This window comes from Pristis pectinata, chromosome 6, assembly GCF_009764475.1.
Source record: "Pristis pectinata isolate sPriPec2 chromosome 6, sPriPec2.1.pri, whole genome shotgun sequence".
NCBI classification, from domain to species: domain Eukaryota; kingdom Metazoa; phylum Chordata; class Chondrichthyes; order Rhinopristiformes; family Pristidae; genus Pristis; species Pristis pectinata.
Window position 1 is genome coordinate 3,516,420 of NC_067410.1, and position 22,203 is coordinate 3,538,622.

General features: G+C 43.5%; 1 protein-coding gene across 1 annotated transcript in view; it reads right to left on the reverse strand.

Annotated features, from left to right (window-relative positions):
• Positions 1-22,203, reverse strand: part of eefsec (eukaryotic elongation factor, selenocysteine-tRNA-specific) — a 407,191-nt gene that overhangs the window by 144,772 nt on the left and 240,216 nt on the right. Inside the window, exon 6 of the mRNA XM_052017507.1 lies at positions 12,167-12,323. Within this exon, the coding sequence (XP_051873467.1) occupies positions 12,167-12,323 (157 nt within the window). The remainder of the gene's footprint in view (positions 1-12,166; positions 12,324-22,203) is intronic.

The following is a 22,203-nucleotide window of genomic DNA, read 5'->3' on the forward strand; positions in this document are numbered from 1 at the left end:
TGTCTTTACCTCTTGTTGTCTTGGTGAAGCAGCCAGCATAATCAAAGACCCCACCTACCTGGGACATTCTCTCTTCTCTCCTCTTCCATCGGGTAGAAGATACATGAGCCTGAGGGCAAGTACCACCACAGCTTCTACCCCACTGTGATAAGACTATTGAACGGTTCCCTTATACAACGAGATGGACTATGACTTCACGATCTACCTGACCTTGCACCCTATTGCACTGCACCTTCTCTGTAGCTGTGACACTTTACTCTGTACTGTTACTGTTTTTACCTGTACTACATCAATGCACTTGGTACTAACTCAATGTAACTGCACTGTGTAACGAATTGACCTGTACGATCGGTTTGTAAGACAAGCTTTTCACTGTACCTCGGTACAAGTGACAATAATAAACCAATACCAATACCAATACAATAGTATCATTTAAGAAGTACTTGGATAGGTACATGGAGGGGTGGGGCTTAGAGGGATAGGGGTCAAGCACAGGAGATTGGGACTCGCTGGGTGGGCACCATGGTCGGCATGGACTGGTTGGGCCGAAGGGCCTGTATCCGTGTTGTATTGCTCTACAGACTCTCTGCTCAACCCGGAACCCCTGAATCCCTCAATCCCATATGGTTTACTGACCTCTTTCTCAACATGCTCTGCCACATTCAAGGACTATGCACATGTACACCTGCTTCTGACGACACTCTTTACAACTGTGCCACCTCACACTTCTCTAAAGCAAATATCATCTGCTGTCTCTGCCCATTCAGCATGTCTTGTCATCTAATTGTTGTCTTCCACTTTGTTTGCCATACTTCTGAACTTTATGAGATTTGCAAATTTAGAAATTTTACCCCCCATGTCCCTATGCATTGGACAAGTTCAAGAGATTGTTAGATAAGCATATGGAGGAATTTAAGTTAGAGGGATATGTGGGAGGAAGGGGTTAGATAGTCTTAGGTGTGGTTTGAAGGGCGGAACAACATGGTGGGCTAAAGGGCCTGTATTGTGCCGTATTGTTCTATGGTTCTGTCCAAGTCATTAATATATATTTTAGGCATACAAAACATTTAGGTACATGGATAGGAAAGGTTTAGAGGAATATTGTGTGCAGTTCTGGTTGCCACGCTATAGGAAGGATGTCATTAAGTCAGAAAGATTGCAGAAAAGATTCACAATGATGTTGCTGGGACTAGGCAGCTTGAGTTATAAGAAGAGACTGGATAGGCTGGGGCTGCTCCCCCTGGAGCGTAGGGGGTTGAGGGGTGACATTATGGAGGTTTATAAACTCATGTGGGGTGTAGATAAGGAGAATGGTCACACTTTTTTCCCTAGGGTGGGGGAGTTTAAAATTAGAAGGGAAAGATTTAAAGGGGACCTGAGTGGCAAGTTTTTCACACAGGGAGTGGTGGGTATGTGGACGAACTGCCAGAGGAACTGGTAGAGGCAGGTACAATTATAATGTTTAAAAGATGTTTCGACATGATCATGTGCAGGAAAGGCTTAGAGGGATAGGGGCCAAATGCAAGCAAATGAGACTAACTCAGGTAGACAACTTGGTCGGCATGGATAACATGGGCTGAAGGGCCTGTTTCTCTGTTGTTGTAACTCCGTGATTCTATATCAAATAAAGCACTTCAAAGCCAGCAAGCACTAACATGATGATGGTGGCGTTTAAGAGGCATTTAGACAAGCACATGAGCATGCAGGGAATGGAGGGATATGGATCATGTGCAGGTCGATAGATTTAGTTTAATTTGGCATCATGGTCAGCACAGTCATCATGGGCTGAAAGCCCTGTTCCTGTACTGTTCTATGTTCATCAAACACTTCCGTTCTACCATCTACAGCATTGCCTTCGTCGACCCTTTCTATTACCTCATTAAAGACTTCAATCAGGTGGGTCAACTCTGTTTGCCCTCGACACAACTGGGCTGGCTGTTCTTTATCAACTCCGACCTCTCCAAATATCAACTATACCTTTCCTTGGATATTGTTTCTGGCTAAACCGGCTGACCAGTGGTGGCCTGGCATTTGTTTCTGCTTGTTGAAGAAGGATGGCACATTTGCCATTTTCCAGTCCTTTGTATCCAAGGAGAACCAGAAGATTATAACAAGCCTTTCTGCAATCTCAACCTGCCCCTTCCTAAGCAACCGATGATCCGTCCCATTTTCACCAGTGATTCGTTTACCTAAAAACATAACCAGCCTTTCCAGTATCTCCATTTATCATTTTCCGTCCATTATCATACTACCTCACCATCCACTGAAGTTTTGATAGCATCTTCCTTCTTTGGAAAGACCTTTATAATGTATTCCAGCTAACACCATCTATCTCTCTGCATTGAAGGCACAAGCGACTGCAGATGCTGGAATCTGGAGCAACAGAGAAATCTAACCTGAGCCATACAGTGAGTGTCAAACAACTTGCGGGAAGAACTCAGCTAGTAGAGCAGCATCTGTAGGAGGAAAGTCCTGATGCAGGGTTTTGACCCGAAACTTCGACAATTCTTTTCCTCCCACAGATACCGTTCGACCTGCTGAGTTCTTCCAGCAGTTTGTTGCTTCCTCTTTGCATGGGGCTCCTGTTTACATCAATGGTGCTGAGGTGGAGATAGTTGAGAGTTTCAAGTTCCTGGGAGTGAACATCACCAACAGCCTGTCCTGGTCCAACCACGTAGATGCCACGGCCAAGAAAGCTCACCAGCATTTCTACTTCCTCAGGAGGCTAAAGAAATTTTGCATGTCCCCTTTGGCCCTCAGCAATTTTTATCAATGCACAGTAGAAAGCATCCTATCCAGTATGGCAACTGCTCTGCTCGTGACCACAAGAAAAAACAGAGAGTTGTGGACACAGCTCAGCACATCACGGAAACCAGTCTCCCCTCCATAGACTCTGTCTACACTTCTCACTGCCTCAGTAAAGCAGCCAGCATAATCAAAGACCCCACCCAACCCGTACATTCTCTCTTCTCTGCCCTCCCATCGGGCAGAAAATACAAAAGCCTGAAAGCACGTACCACCAGGCTCAAGAACAGCTTCTATCCTGCTGTTATAAGACTATTGAACAGTCACCTAGTACAATAACATGGACCCCTGACCTCACAATCTACCTTATGGCCTTGCACCTTATTGTCTGCCTGCACTGTACTTTCTCTGTAACTGTAACACTTTATTCTGCATTCTGTTATTGTTTTCCCTTGTACTACCTTAATGCACTGATGTAATGAATTGATTTGTATGAACGGTATACAAGACAAGCTTTACACTGTACCTTGGTACATGTGACAATAATAAACCAATTTACCATTGATCCCTGAGTACCCTAACACCTCCCCCCCCCCCCCCCCCCCCAACTTACTAAGCATTTCCTACTCACATGCCTATAGGACATTTCTACACTGGTCGTCAGCTTTGAGCTCCTCCAGGCCAGTTAAACAAAGAGTAAAGCTCCTTTTACTGGGTGTCAACAATCCTGACCAACCCAGTGTGGATGACTCTACCAGTCTGGTAATACGTAAGTAAACTCTACCTACCCCCAGCAAACTCTGAATGAGAATGACATTTTGGTGGCACTTCAATACAGCACTAATACAGAAGATAAAGGAACTAGTTCCTCTTGCAGAGGGTCAGAGTCTAGAATCATAAGATAAGAGGCAAGCAATTCAGAGGTTTACGTCAGGAAGCACTTCGTCACACCAAAAGGAGGGGAAGTCTAGAATTCTATTTCCCATAAAGCTGCCAAATGATGTTTGTTCAGCAAAGGAATTGGAACTGGATTATTATTATCATGTACTGAGGTACAGTGAAAAAACTTAGTTTTTCCAAGCCATCCATACAGATCATTTCAAAATATGAAGGTGCATTGAGGTAGTACAAGGGAAAAGCAATAACAGAATGCAGAATAACGTGTTACAGTTACAGAGAAAGTGCAGTGCAGGCAGACAACAAGGTGTGGGAGCCATGATGAGGTATGAATGGTCATGGAACCAAGATGGGTAGATGGAGTTAAGATACTGATCATCCATGATCTAACTGAATGGAAGAACAGGTGTGAGGGACCGAATGTCCTCCAGCTGTTTCTCCTGTTGTCTATGTATCTTCACATTGAATCTTTACAGTTTGCAGACTTTAATTGATTGGTATTACAGAGCAGGGGCATTTCATGGGTAAGAAGTATTGTTGCAATGGATAAAGCTTGGGTGAGATCTAACAATAAGAGGTCAATCAATTCAGCTGAGAAGAAATTTCTTAGCTCATAGATTTGTGAGCTGGAGTCCTTTTTGTGGATACAGAGTCATTAAGTACATTGGGACTGATGGACTTTAGCAACACTGAGGATTGAGCAGAAAAGTGCATCTCATGCCGTGACCTCTGGACAAGCAGAGAGCAGATTGACAGGCCATGCGGTCTACCTCTCTTCCAATTCCCTTTGTTCTAATGCCTCATTGTGAGTAGTTATCATCTGCTTAATCGTGGCTCAAAAATAAGGCTTAACTTTCCCAGAGTAAAAGCAGTACTGCACCCCATCGTATTTCAAGAGGAGGACCAGGACATTCACTCAACAGGTCCATACTGATAAGTACATAAACAGCAGAAGCAGGAGTAGGCCACCAGCCCCCAAGCCTCCTTTACGAAGATCACAGCAAATCTGACTGCAATCTCAACTCCTTGTTCCATGAACCCCAGATAACCTTTCACCCACTGCTCTATCAAGAATCTATCTATCTTTGCCTTAAAATATTCAAAGACTCTGCTTCCTTTCCCACTTCCTGTCTGACGAAGGGAATTTGAAAGACTTACAAGACCATGGGGGAAAATTTTTCACTTCATCTATGTCTTAAATGTGTGACCTCTTTTTTAAACAGTTCTCCAACCAATTTTCATCTATAGGTACACAATAGACTGCAGATGCTGGAATCTGGAGCAAAAAAACAAACTGCTGGAGAAACTCAGCAAGTCAGGCAGCATCTGTGGGGGGAATGGATCAGAAGAAGGGTAACTTGGTAAATTGGTTGATTATTGTCACATGTACTGAGGTACAGTGAAAAACTTTGCTTTGCACGCAATCCATTCAGATCATTTCTTCACATCAGTGCATTGAGATAGTACGCCCCCCCGCAACTCTAGTTTAAACCCCCCTGAGCAGAACGACCAAACCTTCCCAAAAGGATATTGGTCCTCCTCCAGTTCAGGTGCAAACTGTCCCGTTTGTACAGATCCCACCTACCCTGGAAGAGAGCCCAATGATCTAACAATCTGAAGCCCTCCCTCCTGCACCATCTGCTTAGCCATATGTTAAACTGCACTATCTTCCTACTTCTTGCCTCACTAGCACGTGATGCAGGTAGCAATCCTGAGATCACCACCCTGGAGGTCCTGTCTTTTAACTTAGCACCTAACTCCCTGAATTCCCTTTGCAGGACCTCGTCACTTTTCCTGCCTATGTCACTGGTACCAACGTGTACCACAACCTCTGGCTGCTCCCCCTCCCCCTTAAGAATGCTGTGGACTCAATCTGAGACGTCTCTGACCCTGGCACCTGGGAGGCAACATACCATCCGAGAGTCTCGTTCTTGTCCACAGAACCTCCTGTCTGCACCCATAACCAATGAATCCCTCATCATTACCACTTGCCTCTTCTCCCCACTTCCCTTCTGAGCCAAAGAGTCAGACTCAGTGCCCAAGACCTGACTGCTGTGGCTTTTCCCTGGTAGGTCGTCCCCTCAACAATATTTAAAATGATATACTTGTTATTGAGGGGAACGGCCACGGGGTACCCTGCACTGACTGCCTATTCCCTTTCTCTCTCCTGACATTCAGCCAGCTACCTGCCTCCTGCAACTTAGATGTGACTGCCTCCCTGTAACTCCTCTGTCTATCAACCCTTCAGTCTCCCGAATGATCATCCAGCTCCAGCTCCAGCTCCCTAACGTGGCTTATAAGGAGCTGCAGCCAGATGCACTTTTCGCAGATGTAGTCATCAGGGACACTGGAGCTCTCCATGACTTCCCACATCATGCAAGAGGAGCACAGCACTGCACTGGGTGTCAATCCCACGTGCAATAATAAAGAAAAAAAGAGAACTTAACAGAACCTCACCTTGGCCTCCACCTCTTCATGCCTAAGCCTCTTGAACCAAAGCCTCAGCTCCCCACTCTTACACTGGCCCACTCACACAACGGCCGTGTCCACAAGTCTAGACCCAAAACGTCGACTGTCCATTTTCCTCCAAAGGCACTGCCTGGCCCATTGAGTTCCTCCAATAATTTGTCTTGTACTCCAATATTCATCTATCCCTTGCAACATATCTTTGTTATTTCTTCCTCCCTTGCTACCTTATCTTGCTTTTCCTTGAATGTGTCTGGCAGTCTGACTAATTAATTCATCAACGTGCCAAAAACCTCAAAGAAGTCCTTGCAGAAATAAACACAAGGGGACTAATTTTAAAACTGGGATCAGATATTGGCAAACTTTATTCCATAAGGCAACTCAGTTATTAAACAGAAATCTCTATCAACAGAGGCAATGTAGGAGGAACAATAACTTTTGTGTATTAGGGTGCAGGATTTAGCCCAAATACAGCAGAAAAAGTTTTTTTTTAAGAACAACTCCTTTCTACCTGCTAGCCCTAGTGTGTAGAACACTGCAGTCCCAAGATATGTTGATTGGGGAATCCCAGTTTTGATTCTTAACCTCGGCTCAAAGGCAGTGTCCCAGGACTCATCAAACCTGTATCGTGCAAACCTGCAACACACCAGTCAGTACTTGAAGTCACTGGGTCCAGGAGAGAAATGGACTAGGCAGCAGGGGAATATGTGGATTTTTCCGAGAATGGGAGTTTGAATGGCTGAGCCAAAAGCCTTTAAGAAATCAAAGTTGATGGATCAATAGGGGCTTGACTGAACATGGAACAGTAGAGCATAGGAACAGGCCCTTTAGCCCACGGTGGCTGTGCTGATCATGATGCCAATCAAAATTAATCCCATTTGCCTGCACACAGTCCACATCTCTCCATCCCCTGCCTGTTCATGTGTCTGTCTAAATGCCTCTTAAACGTTGCTATCATATCTGCTTCCACCACCACCCCTGGCAGCCCGTTCCAGGCACCCACCACTCTCTGTGTAAAAAAACTTGCCTCATACATCTCCTTTAAAATTTCTCCCTCTCACCTTAAAGCTATACCCGCTGATATTTGACATTTCCACCATGGAAAAAAGGACATTGACTACTGTATCTATGCCTCTGGTAATTTTACAAACTTCAATCAGGTCTCCCCTCAGTCTCTGACACTCCAGAGAACACAATCTGCCCTCTCCTTGTAGCTGAAAACTGAGAAACTGACTTTACTTATTATTCATGAAAAATCATGGTGTTGGCAGTCAGATCTTTAACACAAACCTCCTAATGGGCCAGATCTCCCCTAAATCATTTTAGAATCTTTATGCTAATATCACAAACGGTAATTTTTATGGCTATGTTTTTTGTATATAAATACAGAGCAAGTTTAGACATTGTTCTATCTGCCAGTGAGTTGGTGGGTGAGGCACAGAGCAAGTGGATTTGTTCCTAGGCCTGTACGAGGTGGCCATCAATAGGTTCCAGCATGATTGAGGGGGCTTATAGTCACTTTGCCTGCCTAACTCTCCATTTTGTGATATGACACGACACTCCTTTAGTACAAAATCCAAATACACCACACTCACTGGTTCCCCCTTATTCTATTAGTCACATCCTCAAAGAACTTCACTGGATTAGTCTTTCCTAAATCCATGCCGACTCTGCTCAGTTCTAGAATTTTCTTCAAGTGTTCTTCTTATCACATCCTTCATTATAAACTCCTCTGTTTTTCCTACTAATTCCCTGTTTTCTCTCTCCATCCTTTAGATATTGGGGTCACATTTGCTACTCTACAATGCAATGAAATGATTCCAAAATCAATACAACAGAGCATTCATTATCACTATAGCCACCTCTTCCAAGATGCTGTGATGTAGATCATTGAATGTTTGAAACTTCAATTTTCACCAACTTAAATTGGTAAAATTGATAACTTGGTTTATTATTGTCACATGTACTGAGGTACAGTGAAAACATGTCTTCCATACTGTCCCATATTGATCAATTCATTACAACAGTGCATTGAGTTAGTACAAGGTAAAACAATAACAGAATGCAGAATAAAGTGTTACAGTTACAGAGAAAGTGCAGTGTAGGCAGACAGTAAGGTGCAAGGTAGCAATAAGGTAAATTGTGAGGTCAAGAGTCCATCTTATCGTACTAGGAGACCATTCAATAGTCTTATAACAGCTGGATAGAAGCTGTCCTGGAGCCTGGTGGTACGTGCTTTCAGGCTTTTGTATTTTCTACCTGATGGGAGGGGGAGAAGAGAGAATGTCCAGGGTGGGTGGGGTCTGTGATTATGCTGGCTGCTTTACCGAGGCAGCAAGACGTATAGATAGAACTTCTCCAGTACTTTTTTTTTACTATTACTTTTACTCAAATACTACAAAATATGCATTTAAGATGAGAAGGGAAAGTTTAAGGGAGATGTGCAGGGCAAGCTTTTGACATAGTCTGGTAAGTGCCTGGACAGGGCTGCTAGGGGTAGTGGTGAAAGCAGATACGACAGTGGCATTTAAGAGACTGTTAGATAGACACATGAATATGCAGAGAATGGAGGGATATGGATCATGTGCAGGCAGAAGAGATTTAGTTTAATTTGGCATCGTGTTCAGCACAGACATTGTGGGCCGAAGGGCCTGTTCCTGTGCTGTACTGTTCTATGTTCTTTGTACATATTTCTTCCAGTTCCTCATTCTTGCTAGATTGGTTCTCTGGTATTTCTGGATGTGTTCTTTGTGTCTCCTTCCATGAAGACAGACACAACTTTGTTGTTTAATTCCTCTGCCATTTACTTTGTCCCCATTATAAGTTCTCCCATCTCTGTCTGTAAAGAGCCCATTTTGCCCTCAGTAGTCTTTTCCTTTCTACATTCCTATAGGAGCTTTTACAGCCCAATGATGTTTCATACCACCTTACTCCCATATTCTATCTTGGCTTTCTTTATCAATTTCTAGGTTCTCCTTTGCTGAGTTCTAAAATGTTCCCAAAACTCAGCCCTGTATATCTGACAACTTTATAAGACTCTACCATGGATTTATTTTTTTTTTGTTATCTATTCATTCAAGGGATGTGAGCTTTGCAGGCTGAGCCAGCATTTAATTGCCCGTCCCTAGTTGTCCTTGAGAAGGTGGTGGTGAGCTGCCTTCTTGAACCATTGCAGTCCTCAAGGAGTCTGTATGCCCATGATGCTGTTAGGGAGGGTGATGGTGAAGGAATGGTGATATAGTTCCAAGTCAGGATGGTGTGCAGCTTGGAGGCCAACTTCCAGGGCGTGGTGTTCCCCTGCTTTTGGTGCCCTTGTCCTTCTAGGACAAGGATGAATACTGGGTTTGGAAGGTGCTGTCTCTTGGTGAGTTGCTGCAGTGCATCCTGTACATGGTACAAACTGCTGCTACTGTGCCTCGGTGGTGGAGTGGATGTGGACATTATATCCACAATGTAAATGTTAATGTTGTGGACATAACGTTAACTGCTATGTGCTGTTAATACAGTGTTTAATTTATTGAATTGTCCATCGCTACTGTTGAAGCTCCCTGCCTCTGGCCCGTAGTGACTAAAGTGCACATCATGGGCATACGAAACAGCTGAGAAACAAAGGACTGCAGATGCTGGAATCTAGATGAAAGACACGATGATGCTGGAGGAACTCAGCAAGCCTGAGTTCTCTCACTTTAGGTAATTCCCTTCACCTCAACCACACCCCCCCACCATGCTTCTTCACTTCTTCCCTTTCCTAGCCTCTTTTTAAAATTTTTTTTAGAATTTTATTTACAGTGTGGTAGCAGGACCTTCCGGCCCAACGAGTCCGCGCCGCCCATTTTAAACCCAAATTAACCTACCCGTACGTCTTTGGAATGTGGGAGGAAACCGGAGCACCCGGACGAAACCCACGCAGATATGGGGAGAACGTACAAACTCCTTACAGACAGCGACGGGAATCGAACCCCGATTGCTGGCACTGTAATAACGTTGCGCTAACCGCTACGCTACCGTGCCGCCTAACTACCCTTTTTCCCTTTCTCTCCTTCCCTTTGACCCATCCCCCTGTGGATCTGCTCTCCCCTCCTCCCCCGCACCTGCCTATCATCATCTCTTACCTGCATCTACCTACCCCCTGCCTCCCCTCTTTTGTCCACCTATCACTGCTCTGCTTTTCCCTCCTATATATTGGGCTCCCCCTTTTTCTACCTTCAGTCCTGGAGAAGGGTCCTGACCCGAAACGTTGACCGCCTGCTTTTCTCCACAGACGCTGCCTGTCCTGCTGAGCTCCTCCAGCATCATCATGTTTTTCATCACATGGAACAGCTACTTTATTTAATCCTACATATGACCTGGCACAAGTCCAACAAATCTCTTCATTGTTCAGCATATGGAATTCTGACAGATGACATCATGTTCTCTATATTACCATATCGAAAATGGTAAATCATTAGTAGTTAACAACTAATAAGCTATTAAGTAGTTATTCAACCAGGTCTTAACTATTGTGACTGGCTATTATAAAAAGGCTTGTGTTTCCCACTCTCCCACCAACTACACACACAATAAACACTCCAATTACTCATCAAACAACACACAAATAAACTTCTCGGTGAACGACAGCAACAATAAAATTCATGACTAAAACTATGTCAACATCTAACAAAAAAGGGAAAGATTATTTCTCCTACAATGAGTGGTAGATAATTATATAACACGTACGAAGGACTCAAATGCAAATCACTTTCAGCAAATGCTTCTGACAGCAACTGAAGGGAGAAATCACACAATCATCTTTACTCTGGTAATGAGTGATGCCACTGTACTCCACCTTGTTGACAGGACAGCCTAACTTACCCTAAAGGTAATGTAATGTGGAAAAGCTGTGACATAACCCCAGTTGACCTACTTCACTGCAAGTCTGAACTGTATATTAATGCTTCACAGCTGTCTGAAGAAGGGGTCTGATAAGGAGGCAAATGTCAAGTTGGACCAGAAATGCTGTGGACATCACCAATATTTCCGATACCCACAGGCAACAATCCAAATAAACCATGAGATTTATTTAATAAACTGAACCTAAATGTCACGCACTTAATCATTGTCATCATAACCAAAACATGAATGAATTGAATCAGATCCTGCCATCTTTCCAATTTTGTACTTCATCAACATTCCACCTTCCACAAGTCTGTTCAAAAGTCTCTGGCAGATATAGATCCTCCACATGTCGAGTTAATGCTCTTGGTTCTCTCGGTGACGAATTAGCAAATGGACAACATGTGAGAAGATGAGAGAACAATTTTAAGCAAATCTGAGGTTAGAATAATTCATATTTTGTTCATGGAACCCCCTCTTCTCCTCAGACCAAGACAGCAAACTCAGAAGAAACCTGCAGGGATAAATGTCATATCTGTCCAATAAACCAGGGCTCAAATGTGCAAATAACAACATACCAAATAATATTTGGCGTGTGTACTTTCCAGTTTCCATTCATTAAAACCAAAAAAAAAGGAAACCATAGCAACTTACCTACTGAAATAAGAGCTTCATTTCACCGATAAAACACTCTGTTGTCAATAAATGTCATCTCTGCAGAATTTAAATTTTCATTCATGTTCTTTAAACATGGATTTCAAAATGCACCTACAAACCACAGACCAATCTCATTTATCTGTTTGCACTGGTCAGTAGCAAAACAATAGTGATCTGGCAGATGACAGTAAGTTTTAAGAAGTTCATATGACTTTAGGTGCACACATACTATCACTGAATTCAATTGATTTGTGCTTTACAGAGAATGGGAATTGATGCACTGTTTAACTGAATTTTATCAATAACCAAAGACACCAAGCGCTAATAAAAACAGAAAACACATCCTAAACTGGACCAAAAATAAAAAAAGGGGAAATTTATATATATATTAATATATTGTCACTCATTCTACAGTAAATAAGAAGGAGATCTGGGAAAGAGGAGAGGGTCTAATTGGACTGACTTCTCAGAGAGCTTGCACCAGTGCAAGGGACTGACTGACCTTTTCCTCGGCCATGTGAACACCTACCTGGAATACGGATTTTGAACTTCCCGCTCTGTCCGAAGCCCCCGTCGATCACTCCAACTTCGCCTGTCGACAGTTTGACTTTCATGCCGACAAACAGCTGCATGTTGGTCTCCTTCTTGAACAGGGAGCGGCCAATGACACTGTAATCATCTGAGACCTGAAGAGCAGAAAGCAAACAGCCTCAGCAGAAAGTTAACCACTCAAAATAAAACCTATTCCACTCCTCAAAAAGCTGATAGAGCGCACTCAAAGTCAAGGTTGAGTTTATTGTCATATGCACAAGTACATGTGTGCACAGGTGCAATGAAAAACTTACTTGCAGCAGCATCATGGGCACACAGCACCATATAGAGCCATAGAGCAATGCAGCACGGATACAGGCCCTTTGGCCCAACCAGTCCATGCCGACCACAGCGCCCACCCAGCTAGTCCCAATTTCCTGCGTTCGGCCCACATCCTCTAAGCCCCGCCCCTCCATGTACCTATCCAAGTGCTTCTTAAATGATACTGTTGTACCTTCCTCACCCATTTCCTCTGGCAGCTCGTTCCACACACTCACCACCCTCTGTGTGAAAAAGTTGCCCCTCAGGTCCCTTTTAAATCTTTCCCTGTCACCCCATACCTATCCCCCTAGTTTTGGACTCCCCTACCCTGGGGAAAAGACTGTTCCATTCACCTTATTTATGCCTCTCGTAATTTTAAGCACATCTATAAGGTCGTCCCTCATTCTCCCACATTCCAGCCTGGCCAACCTCTCCCTAGTTCTGGCAACATCCTCATAAATCTTCTCTGTGCTCCTTCCAGCTTAACCACGTCTTTCCTATAACAGGGTGACCAAAACTGTACACAGTGCTCCAAGGGCGGCCTCACCAACGACTTATACAACTGCAACATTATGTCCCAACCCCTATACTCAATGCCCTGACTGACGAAGGCCAGTGTTCCAAATGCCTTGTTCACCACCCTGAAAGAAGATCTAGCATCATATAAGTAGCATTCACTCCCATGGCTCCTGACAAGTTTTATCCATTCACCCAATTGTCTGTGCATGTAGCCCTGTGCTGAGTTTCAGAAAGCACTTGCCCATAAAGGAACATCACAGAAATCTTAAGTGAAATTTTTAATTCCTTCCCTCTGGAGCCTTAGATCAAGTTTTAAGTTCCCAAGTGCAGCCAACTAAACATTGCCCAGTTATTAGAGCTGAAAACTTCCTCGTCTTTGTAGCTCATGAAAGCCACAAGATTTTAAACAGCGACCTTCAGAGGGATTGTTGTACTCAACGTAAGAGTCATAGATGTTAACTTTGCTCCTCTTCCCACAGATGCGGTCTGACCCACTGAGTATTCCCAGGATTTTCTGGCTTTGTATAAGAACTATGAGCGGAAATGTGCTGCTTTTTCCATTTTTCCTTTCCCTTCTAAAGGGCATAGCCTGGAATATTTATTCCCCAACACTGGTCACTCTGCAAACACATAGAGCAGTGCAGAATAGGAACAGGCCCTTCAGCCCACAATGTCTGTGCCATCAATGATGCCAAATTAAACTAAACCTATCTGCTTGCTCATGATCCACATCCCTCCATAATGCCAAAAGGTCAATGCCATTTATTTATACCTTGATCTTGCTGAAAGTGGTTCATGCATTAAGATATAATGCTTTGAGCTTGAGCTTGTTTCTGCTCCTTTCCTGATGACACCTGGTGTCTGTAAGGTGAGTGGATGATATATTCCCACTAACAAGTTCTCTGCCATTCCTGATCCCTCTGCTTATTTAGGACTAAATCATGATCCTTCTCCACAGAAGATACAGGAGACTTCAGATGCTGGAACCTGGAGCAACGATCTGCTGGAGGAACTCAGCAGGTCGAGCAGCATCTGCAGGCAGGAGAAAGGAATTGTCGACGTTTCGGGTTGAGATCCTGCATCAGGACTGAGTGGGGAGAGGGGAGGTGGCCGGTATAAAAAGGTGAGGGGAGCGGAGAGAGAGGAGCCCGAGGCAATTGGTGGACTCAGGAGGGGTGGAAGATGGCAGGCAGGTGGTGCCAGGTAGGGGAGGTGAGCGGGGGTGGAGTTGGGAGACAGTGGCAGGTGGGTAATAGATGGAGGCAGACATAGAGAGAGAGGAAAAAAGGGACAAAAAATAGATGGAGTTGGGGGGGAAGGGGAGGGGAAGGGGAGGGGGAAGGTTGGAGACAGCTGCTGGAAGGAGATGAGCAGGAACGCAAAGGGCTCTGGTAAGTAAAGGAGGTGAGAATGGGAACCATTAGGGGAGAGGTGTACGGCCGTTGGAACCAGATCGTAGGTGGGTGGGGGGGAGAACCGTGTGTGTGTGTGAAGTGGGTGGATGGAACCAGGATGGGCAGGGAGATGAAGATGGGTGAAGGGGGGCTGGGGGGAGTGTGGGAAAGGAGACAGAAATGGAAGGGCCAGAGGATCAGAAGGCGGGGGGGAAGGGGAAAAAGGGGTTACCTAAAATTGGAGAACTCAATATTCATGCCATTGGGCCTGTAGACTACCCAGGCGGAATACAAGGTGTTGTTCCTCCAATTGCAATGGGCTTCATCCTGACAGTAGAGAAGGCCAAGGATTGACAGGTATACCGGCCGTCTCCCCTCTCCACTCCTAGTCCTGATGCAGGGTATTGACCCGAACCATCAACAATTCCTTCCCTCCCACAGATGCTGCTCAACCCACTGAGTTTCTCTAGCAGATTGTTTGCCACCCTTCTCCACAGACTATGACATTACCCATACGGCTATTCAATTTGCCTTTTTCCTGATTCCTCCCACCTCCACTCCTATGCTTTGTTACTGGATTCACTGAAGTACTAATCCCAGCACCATTTAAGTGAAAACCACCCAACATAAGAGCTCCCTCTTACCCCAAATGAATATCACCAGACTTAAGGACAGCTTCTACTCCACTGTGATAAGACTATTGAACGGTTCCCATCTACAGTGAGATGGACTATGACCTCACAATCTACCTTGTTGGACCTTGCACCCTTATTGCACTGCACTTTCTCTGTAGCTGTGACACTTTACTCTGTACTGTTATTGTTTTTACCTGTACTATGTCAATGCACTCTGTACTAACTCCATGTATCTGCACAGTGTAATGAATTGACCTGTTCGATCGGTTTGTAAGACAAGCTTTTCACTGTACCTCAGTACAAGTGACAATAATAAACCAATACCAATACAAGTGTCCCGTGAATGAAATTATGATTCCCACCCACGTGGCTGAATAACATTTACATGTTTGTACACACTAGTCACAGTTCTAGAAACCTGCGATCAACATAGCATTGAAAATAAATGTTGACTGTCAGACAGTGAGTTGGTGATTCTTGTTAGTTTAAACTTTAAGGCAATGCTGCTTTCTTAGCCCAGTTCAACCGAAACCCACGGCCACAACTCCTGTACCCAGTAATCCATTCAAAACGGTCAGCTGTCTTGCGGTTAATCCTCCCTTTTCAGTTTCAACAAGTGTCTGGTTAACTGATCCCAGCGTCCATGAAGAGAGCAGCCACACAAGAATTCTTCCTCCACCAATAAGCCCAAACAGCTAATACGGCAGTGAGAACATACAAATAATGGGCACAGTATGAGCAATAAGCAGCAGTGCAAAGGGCAGACCAATTTTATTAATGCCAGACAAAGATCAAAACCTCCTTAATGCCAGACAGAGACAAGTTTAAAGTGGATTTTCGTACAACATAAACAAAAGATTAGGTGGAGAGAAAGTTGAAGGCTCCTCGCCTTTCTTGTTCCTACAGTCACATGAGCCATGGAGTGAAGATAGATCCCAACTCCCGATCTAATCTTCTTGCAATCTATAGAAGCTTTTCAACATCCCTTAGTGAACACTGGGCTGAGAAGAGACTCTCTATATTCAAGAGCATTCAACCAGACAAACATTCCCAAAAGTCTCTTTCAAGTTTGCATTTCTGTGAAATGAAAGCAGAAAAATGTTGCACATACATAGCAGATCCATCTGAGAGAGAAAGGACAGGTTAAAATTCCAAGTGCTGAACCTTCTTCAGAGAACTCTGAGTCTACACACAAAATTTTAAACTGCCAGCTACCAGCTGAGTGGGAGGCAAGCACACAGCATTTTTGGTTTTCATCAAAAGGTTCCTTATTTCCTTTGACTTTTTCCTTAGTGTATATGTCATCTGACAGAGTGGACCAAGCTTCATTTCTACAAGACAATTTATGATGCTAAAAGAAGCCATCGACTAAACTCAAAAGCTACTGCCATTATGAATAAGATACATTTGCCCATTTGGAGGTAGGACACATTCATACAGAGCCTTGACATACCACTTAGCAGAGCGCTTCATACAAATAACTCTTTTGAAGAGTAGACAGTGTTTGTATGCATCTGAACACACTGCATTTTGAGGATACCATGCTACACATTCACAATAATAGCAATGATCCATTGACATTAAGATTGATAGCAAGGGTGAAAAAGATAAAATCTATCTATCCTGGGCCCAACACATGGATGCAATCACGAAGAAGGCAAGCCAATGGCTCTACTTTGTTAGGAGTTTGAGAAGATTTGGTACGTCACCAAAGACTCTGGCAAATTTCTATAGATGTACGGTGGAGAGCATTCTGACTGGTTGCATCACCACCTGGTATGGAGGCTCCAATGCACAGGATCACAAGAGGCTGCAGAGGGTTGTAGACTCAGCCAGCTCCACCATGGGCATTACCCTCCCTGCCATCGAGGACACCTTCAAGAGGCGGCGCATCAAGAAGGCGGCATCCATCATTAAGGACCCTCACCATCCGGGATGTGCCTCTTCTCGTTACTACCATCGGGGAGAAGGTACAGGAGTCTGAAGACCCACACTCAACGATTCAGAAACAACTTCTTCCCCTCCGCCATCAGGTTTCTGAACGGTCCATGAACCCATGAACACAAACTCGTTATTCCTATTTTTTGCACCTATATTATTTTGTGATTTATAGTAATTTTATGCTGCAAAACAACAAATTTTACATCATAAGACAGTGATAATAAATCTGATTCTGATTCTCAAATTATGTAGTTCGAGAGAGAAACTAGTTGGAAACTAGACTTTAGAACTTAAATAATACCAATTATGTTAAGCGTGAGAGAAGCATTAATTAAGGTAAATTAGGACATTGGATTAAATGTTAGTCAGTAGATAAACAGCGGCAAGCATTTAAAGAAGGCTGCTACAGTGATTATGCTGTAGCCAAGGAGAGAGTGGATGAATGGACAATTCCCCTGACAATCAGCCTTGGTGACCACATTGCTGTCATTGACTGAGGATGATCTTATGCACGTAATTTATTAGCAACAGTTATTCCACTCCTGTCTATTTCTGGAGAATTTACTTTGGCTTTTATTGGGAAGTTTTCTGGAGTTTCTGTATTCTCCACTCTTTAATGGATATTAATTTCTGGCTAAATTGATTTCATCCCCTAGACAACAGCTTGTTTTTGTGGGTCATACTCCCCACTCCATGGACTTGTCTCTGATTGTGTCTTTTCTTTTTGCACTGTCTTTTTTCCTCTTTCTCTTCACTGTCTTGTATAATTTATATTGTGTGTTGTCTGTACCTATGTGCTTGTGATGCTGCTGTGAGCAAGTTTTTCATTGTACCTGTACCTCACCATACTTGCACACATGACGATAAACTTGACTTGACTCCATCTCCAAGTCATTGGCTGAGCAAATATAAATTCCATTGAGAAATAAAAATTCTGCAAGAAAAGTGATTGGCTAATTAAGGAGGTTGACAGTATTTAAATTATAAGAGGCTGATAATGTTGCCAAGTCATGGAGTGTGTCAAAAAACAGAGTCACAGAGTTATACAGCACGGAAACAGGCCATTCATAGTGACCAAGTTATCTACCTGAGCTAGTCCCATTTCCCCGTATTTGGCCCATATCCCTCAAAACCTTTCCCGTCCATGTACCTGCCCAAATGTTTTCTTAAATCCTGTGATTGTACCCGCCTCTACCACTTCATCTGGCAGCTCGTCCCATATACCCACCACCCTCTGTGTGAAAAAGTTGCCCCTCAGGTTTCTTTTAAATCGGTCCCCTCTCACCTTAAACCTATGCCCCTCGAGTTTTAGACTACCTATCCCAGAAAAAGACTGTGACCATCCACCCTTATCTCTGCCCTCATGATTTTACGTACCTCTATATGGTCATTCCTCCATTCCAGGGGGAAAAACTTCCCAGCCTATCCAGCCTCTCCTTGTAACTCAAGACCTCTAGTGTCATTCTAACACCCTTTGTGAATCTTTTCTGCACCCAGTTCAGCTTAATGACATCCTTCCTAGTGCTGATCGACCAGAACTGCACACAATACTACAAGTGTGGTCTCAGCAATGACTTGTACAGCTGTAACATGACGTCCCAACTCCTGTACTCAAAGCTGGATAAGTATCTTGATTTTCTTCATTTAGTGCCAAGGGTGCTGGCCAAGGATATTTGGAAAAGCACGCTGGTGCTAATTTTCCAGTCAGCAGAAGGAATGTCATTCACTGCGAACCTCAAAGAAATCTTCTGTGGCAAGGACTATCCCCTTTTCAGAACTGAAGCTGCTGTCAAGAGACCTGATTTGGAGTACTGCGTGCAGTTTTAACCCCTAAAGGACAATATATCTGTATTGAGGTCAGTGCAGCACAGACTCTATGGATGGAAGGCCTTCAGCTTGTAACATTAACTGTTTCCTTTCCCACCGATGCTGCCTGATCTGTTGGATGCTTCCCAGCACTTTGTGTTTTTTTTATTTCATATTGGCAGCATCTGTTTTTTTTTTTTCCCCAGTCATTTTTTTTTCGAATTCAGCTGTGGTCAGGCATCAGTTCAAGGGATCTCTGGCATCTAGCAGCCGTGATGTCATCAAGCTGGCTGCATAGCCCAACAGGTTGAAAAGTTCAGACAAGAGAAAAAAGCACAACTTCTAATAACTTTTCTAATACATTTTAAAGAACAACTAAGCTTAGACCAATACCTACACTCTATGAACAGCTACTTCCCTTTCAACCACTCAGTCTTGAACCAACCAGCACAACCCTAATCACTACAGCCTAGCAAACTCTATGACCACTTTGCATTAAAATGGACTTTTTTTGTTTCTAATTGTGTTCTTTTTTGTATGATTTCTGTTTAATTTATGTTTTTCTTGTGAATGTTGTGTATCTGATGCTATGTGCCTGTGATGCTGCTGCAAGTAAGTTTTTCATTGCAGCTGTGCACACATGGACTTGTGCACATGACAATAAACTCAGCTTTGACTTTATTAAGGTAGGAGCTGAAATAAGTTAAATAAACATTTTAAGATATAGATTATAGCTGTTATTTTTCCAATTTTGTTTGAAGAAATTACAATAGAGTCATACAGCAAGGAAACAGGCCCTTTGGCCCAACTGGTCCATGCTGGCCAAGATGCCCATCTAAGCTAGTCCCACTTGCCCACATTTGACCCATATCTCTTTAAACATCTCCTATCCACGTACCTGTCCACATATCTTTCAAATGTTGTTATTTTACCTGCTTCAACCCTTCCTCTGGCAGCTCACTCCACATTTAAAATCTGTTCCAAGCCAGAGGGTTTGCTACGCAGTAATTACAATTAGTATGCTATTAAAAACTCACTTGGAACTCTTGAAGCAAGGTGTAATAATTTTCAGAGTAAGTTAGATTAAGTTTGTCAATACACTTGGGTACAATGAAATCCTTGCTCACGTTGAAGCTCACAGAGTAAACAGTGTACATGGTGATAATAAATACAACATTAAATACAGCGACGAACGCAAAACAACAGAATGGTGCAGAGTGCAGAGGTGTTGTCTGAGGCAGTGCAGAAAGAAATGTTAAAGTGACAATAACAGAAGAGAGAGAATTAAGAGTCAGAGAACGTGGCAGCACCACCAGGAAGGGAATGTGAGAGAGGGGACTGGTTCAGGAGTCTGGCAGCAATGGGGAAGAAGCTGTTCTTCAGTCTGGACTTTCCAGCTCCTGTATCTTCTCCCAGAAGATAGGAGAGAGAAAAGGGAATGGCCAGGGTGACAGGCATCCCTGACGACACTGTCAGCCTTCCTGACACAACACACGATAAAGACAGACTGGATGGAAGGAAGGGACGAGCCTGTGACGGACCGGGCAGTGTTTGCTGCTCTCTGCAGGTTCCATCGGTCCGAGCAGAGCTGTTGCCTGTAGCAGGGCTAGATGCAGCCCATCAGGGTACTTTCTAATAGCGCATCTGCAGAAGTTCGAGAGAATCCTTGTGGATAAGTCGAATCCTTCTCAGACACCTTAAGAAAATACTGATGCTGATGTGCTTTCTTGACCACTTCATCCAGAATAGCTGAAGTTCACTTCAATTTGAGTGATTTCATTGGTATTGGTATTGTTTATTATTGTCATTTTGTACTGAGGTACAGTTGAAAAACTTGTCTTGCATACCGATCGTACAGGTCAATTCATTACACAGTGCAGTTACATTGATTTAGTACAGAGTGCATTGATGTAGTACAGATAAAAACAATAACAGTACAGAGTAAAGTGTCACAGCTACAGAGAAAGTGCAGTGCAATAAGGTGCAAGGTCACAACAAGGTAGATCATGAGGTCAGAGTCCATCTTATCGTATATGGGAACCATTCAATAATCTTATCACTGTGAGGTAGAAGCTGTCATTAAGTCTGGTGGTACGTGCCCTCAGTCTCCTGTATCTTCTACCCAATGGAAGAGGAGAGAAGAGAGAATGTCCCGGGTAGGTGGGGTCTTTGATTATGCTGGCTGCTTCACCAAGACAGCGAGAGGTAAAGACAGAGTCCAAGGAGGGGAGGCTGGTGTCCGTGATGCACTGGGCTGTGTCCACAACTCTCTGCAGTTTCTTGCGGTCCTGGGCAGAGAAGGCTGCAAACTGCTTGCAGAGGAATTCACAGCAACTTTGAAACTTCCTCACAGAAATCCCTATGTTCTTGTTATTTCGCAACACAAGGGCACCAAATTCTGATAGTTTTGTTACCAATATCACTGTAAAATCCAGGCCATAATCATTGCTGAACACACAGGAATCCCTGTACCAGACATAGGACGGTAATTCTGATAACCAATTCCCCCTGAGATCTGCACTGGAGATCCAGAAGAGATGATAAATTCAATCCCTTCGATACACTTGGCCCAAGCAGCAACATACTTTCTGTAGCTTTGTTTGTATAAATGAAAACATCTCAGATCACTGCTTTGTGAAACCAGATAAAAATGGAGCAAGAAACAAAATAGTTTTGTGTAGACTTAGGGGCACAGAGGCAGATTGAGATCAAGACATTGTAGCCAGAATAATAGTACATTATTAGTGTTATCATGGGATAGATTTATTTATTGACAATTTAGTTAATGGGATAGAAAACCACACATCCATAATTGTCAATAACAGTACTGTGTGCATTAGGAAGTATAAAATTACAAGAGGATATTCATAGATTAAGTAAATGGCCAAAACAATTAATATTTTTGATAATATGATGGGTTTATTAACGTTATTATGTTGAAGATTAGACAGCAACATCTCACATATCCTCCTGATAGCTAAATGCTGATCTGCCTCTCCACAAGCTTCCATGCTGAAAGACTCACTTTGAATATACATGGAACAATATATTAGACCACCAGATACCCACTAAACATATTGTAAACATTAGGGCTCACCCATTAGGAACACAGATGCAGAATCGTCCTGAAAATAACTAATACTACCTCAGACTATATTTCTCTCAACTTGCACGAGTGTTGTTATGTTTATTTTGTCATGTACATTATGTATAACTTATGTTAATTGATGTTAACTTATGCTTGTAATTGTTACGAGCCAGGTTACTACTTGGTGAATGTCCCTTTAAGGCACCTGGACAGTAGTGTGTGTGTGGTGTCATCTGAGGACTGCAAGACTATAACTGAAGTGTAAAGGCTGTGAGAGAGAGGGAGAGGGAGAGGGAGAAGGCGGGGGGAGAGAGAGAGCAAGAGAGAGGGT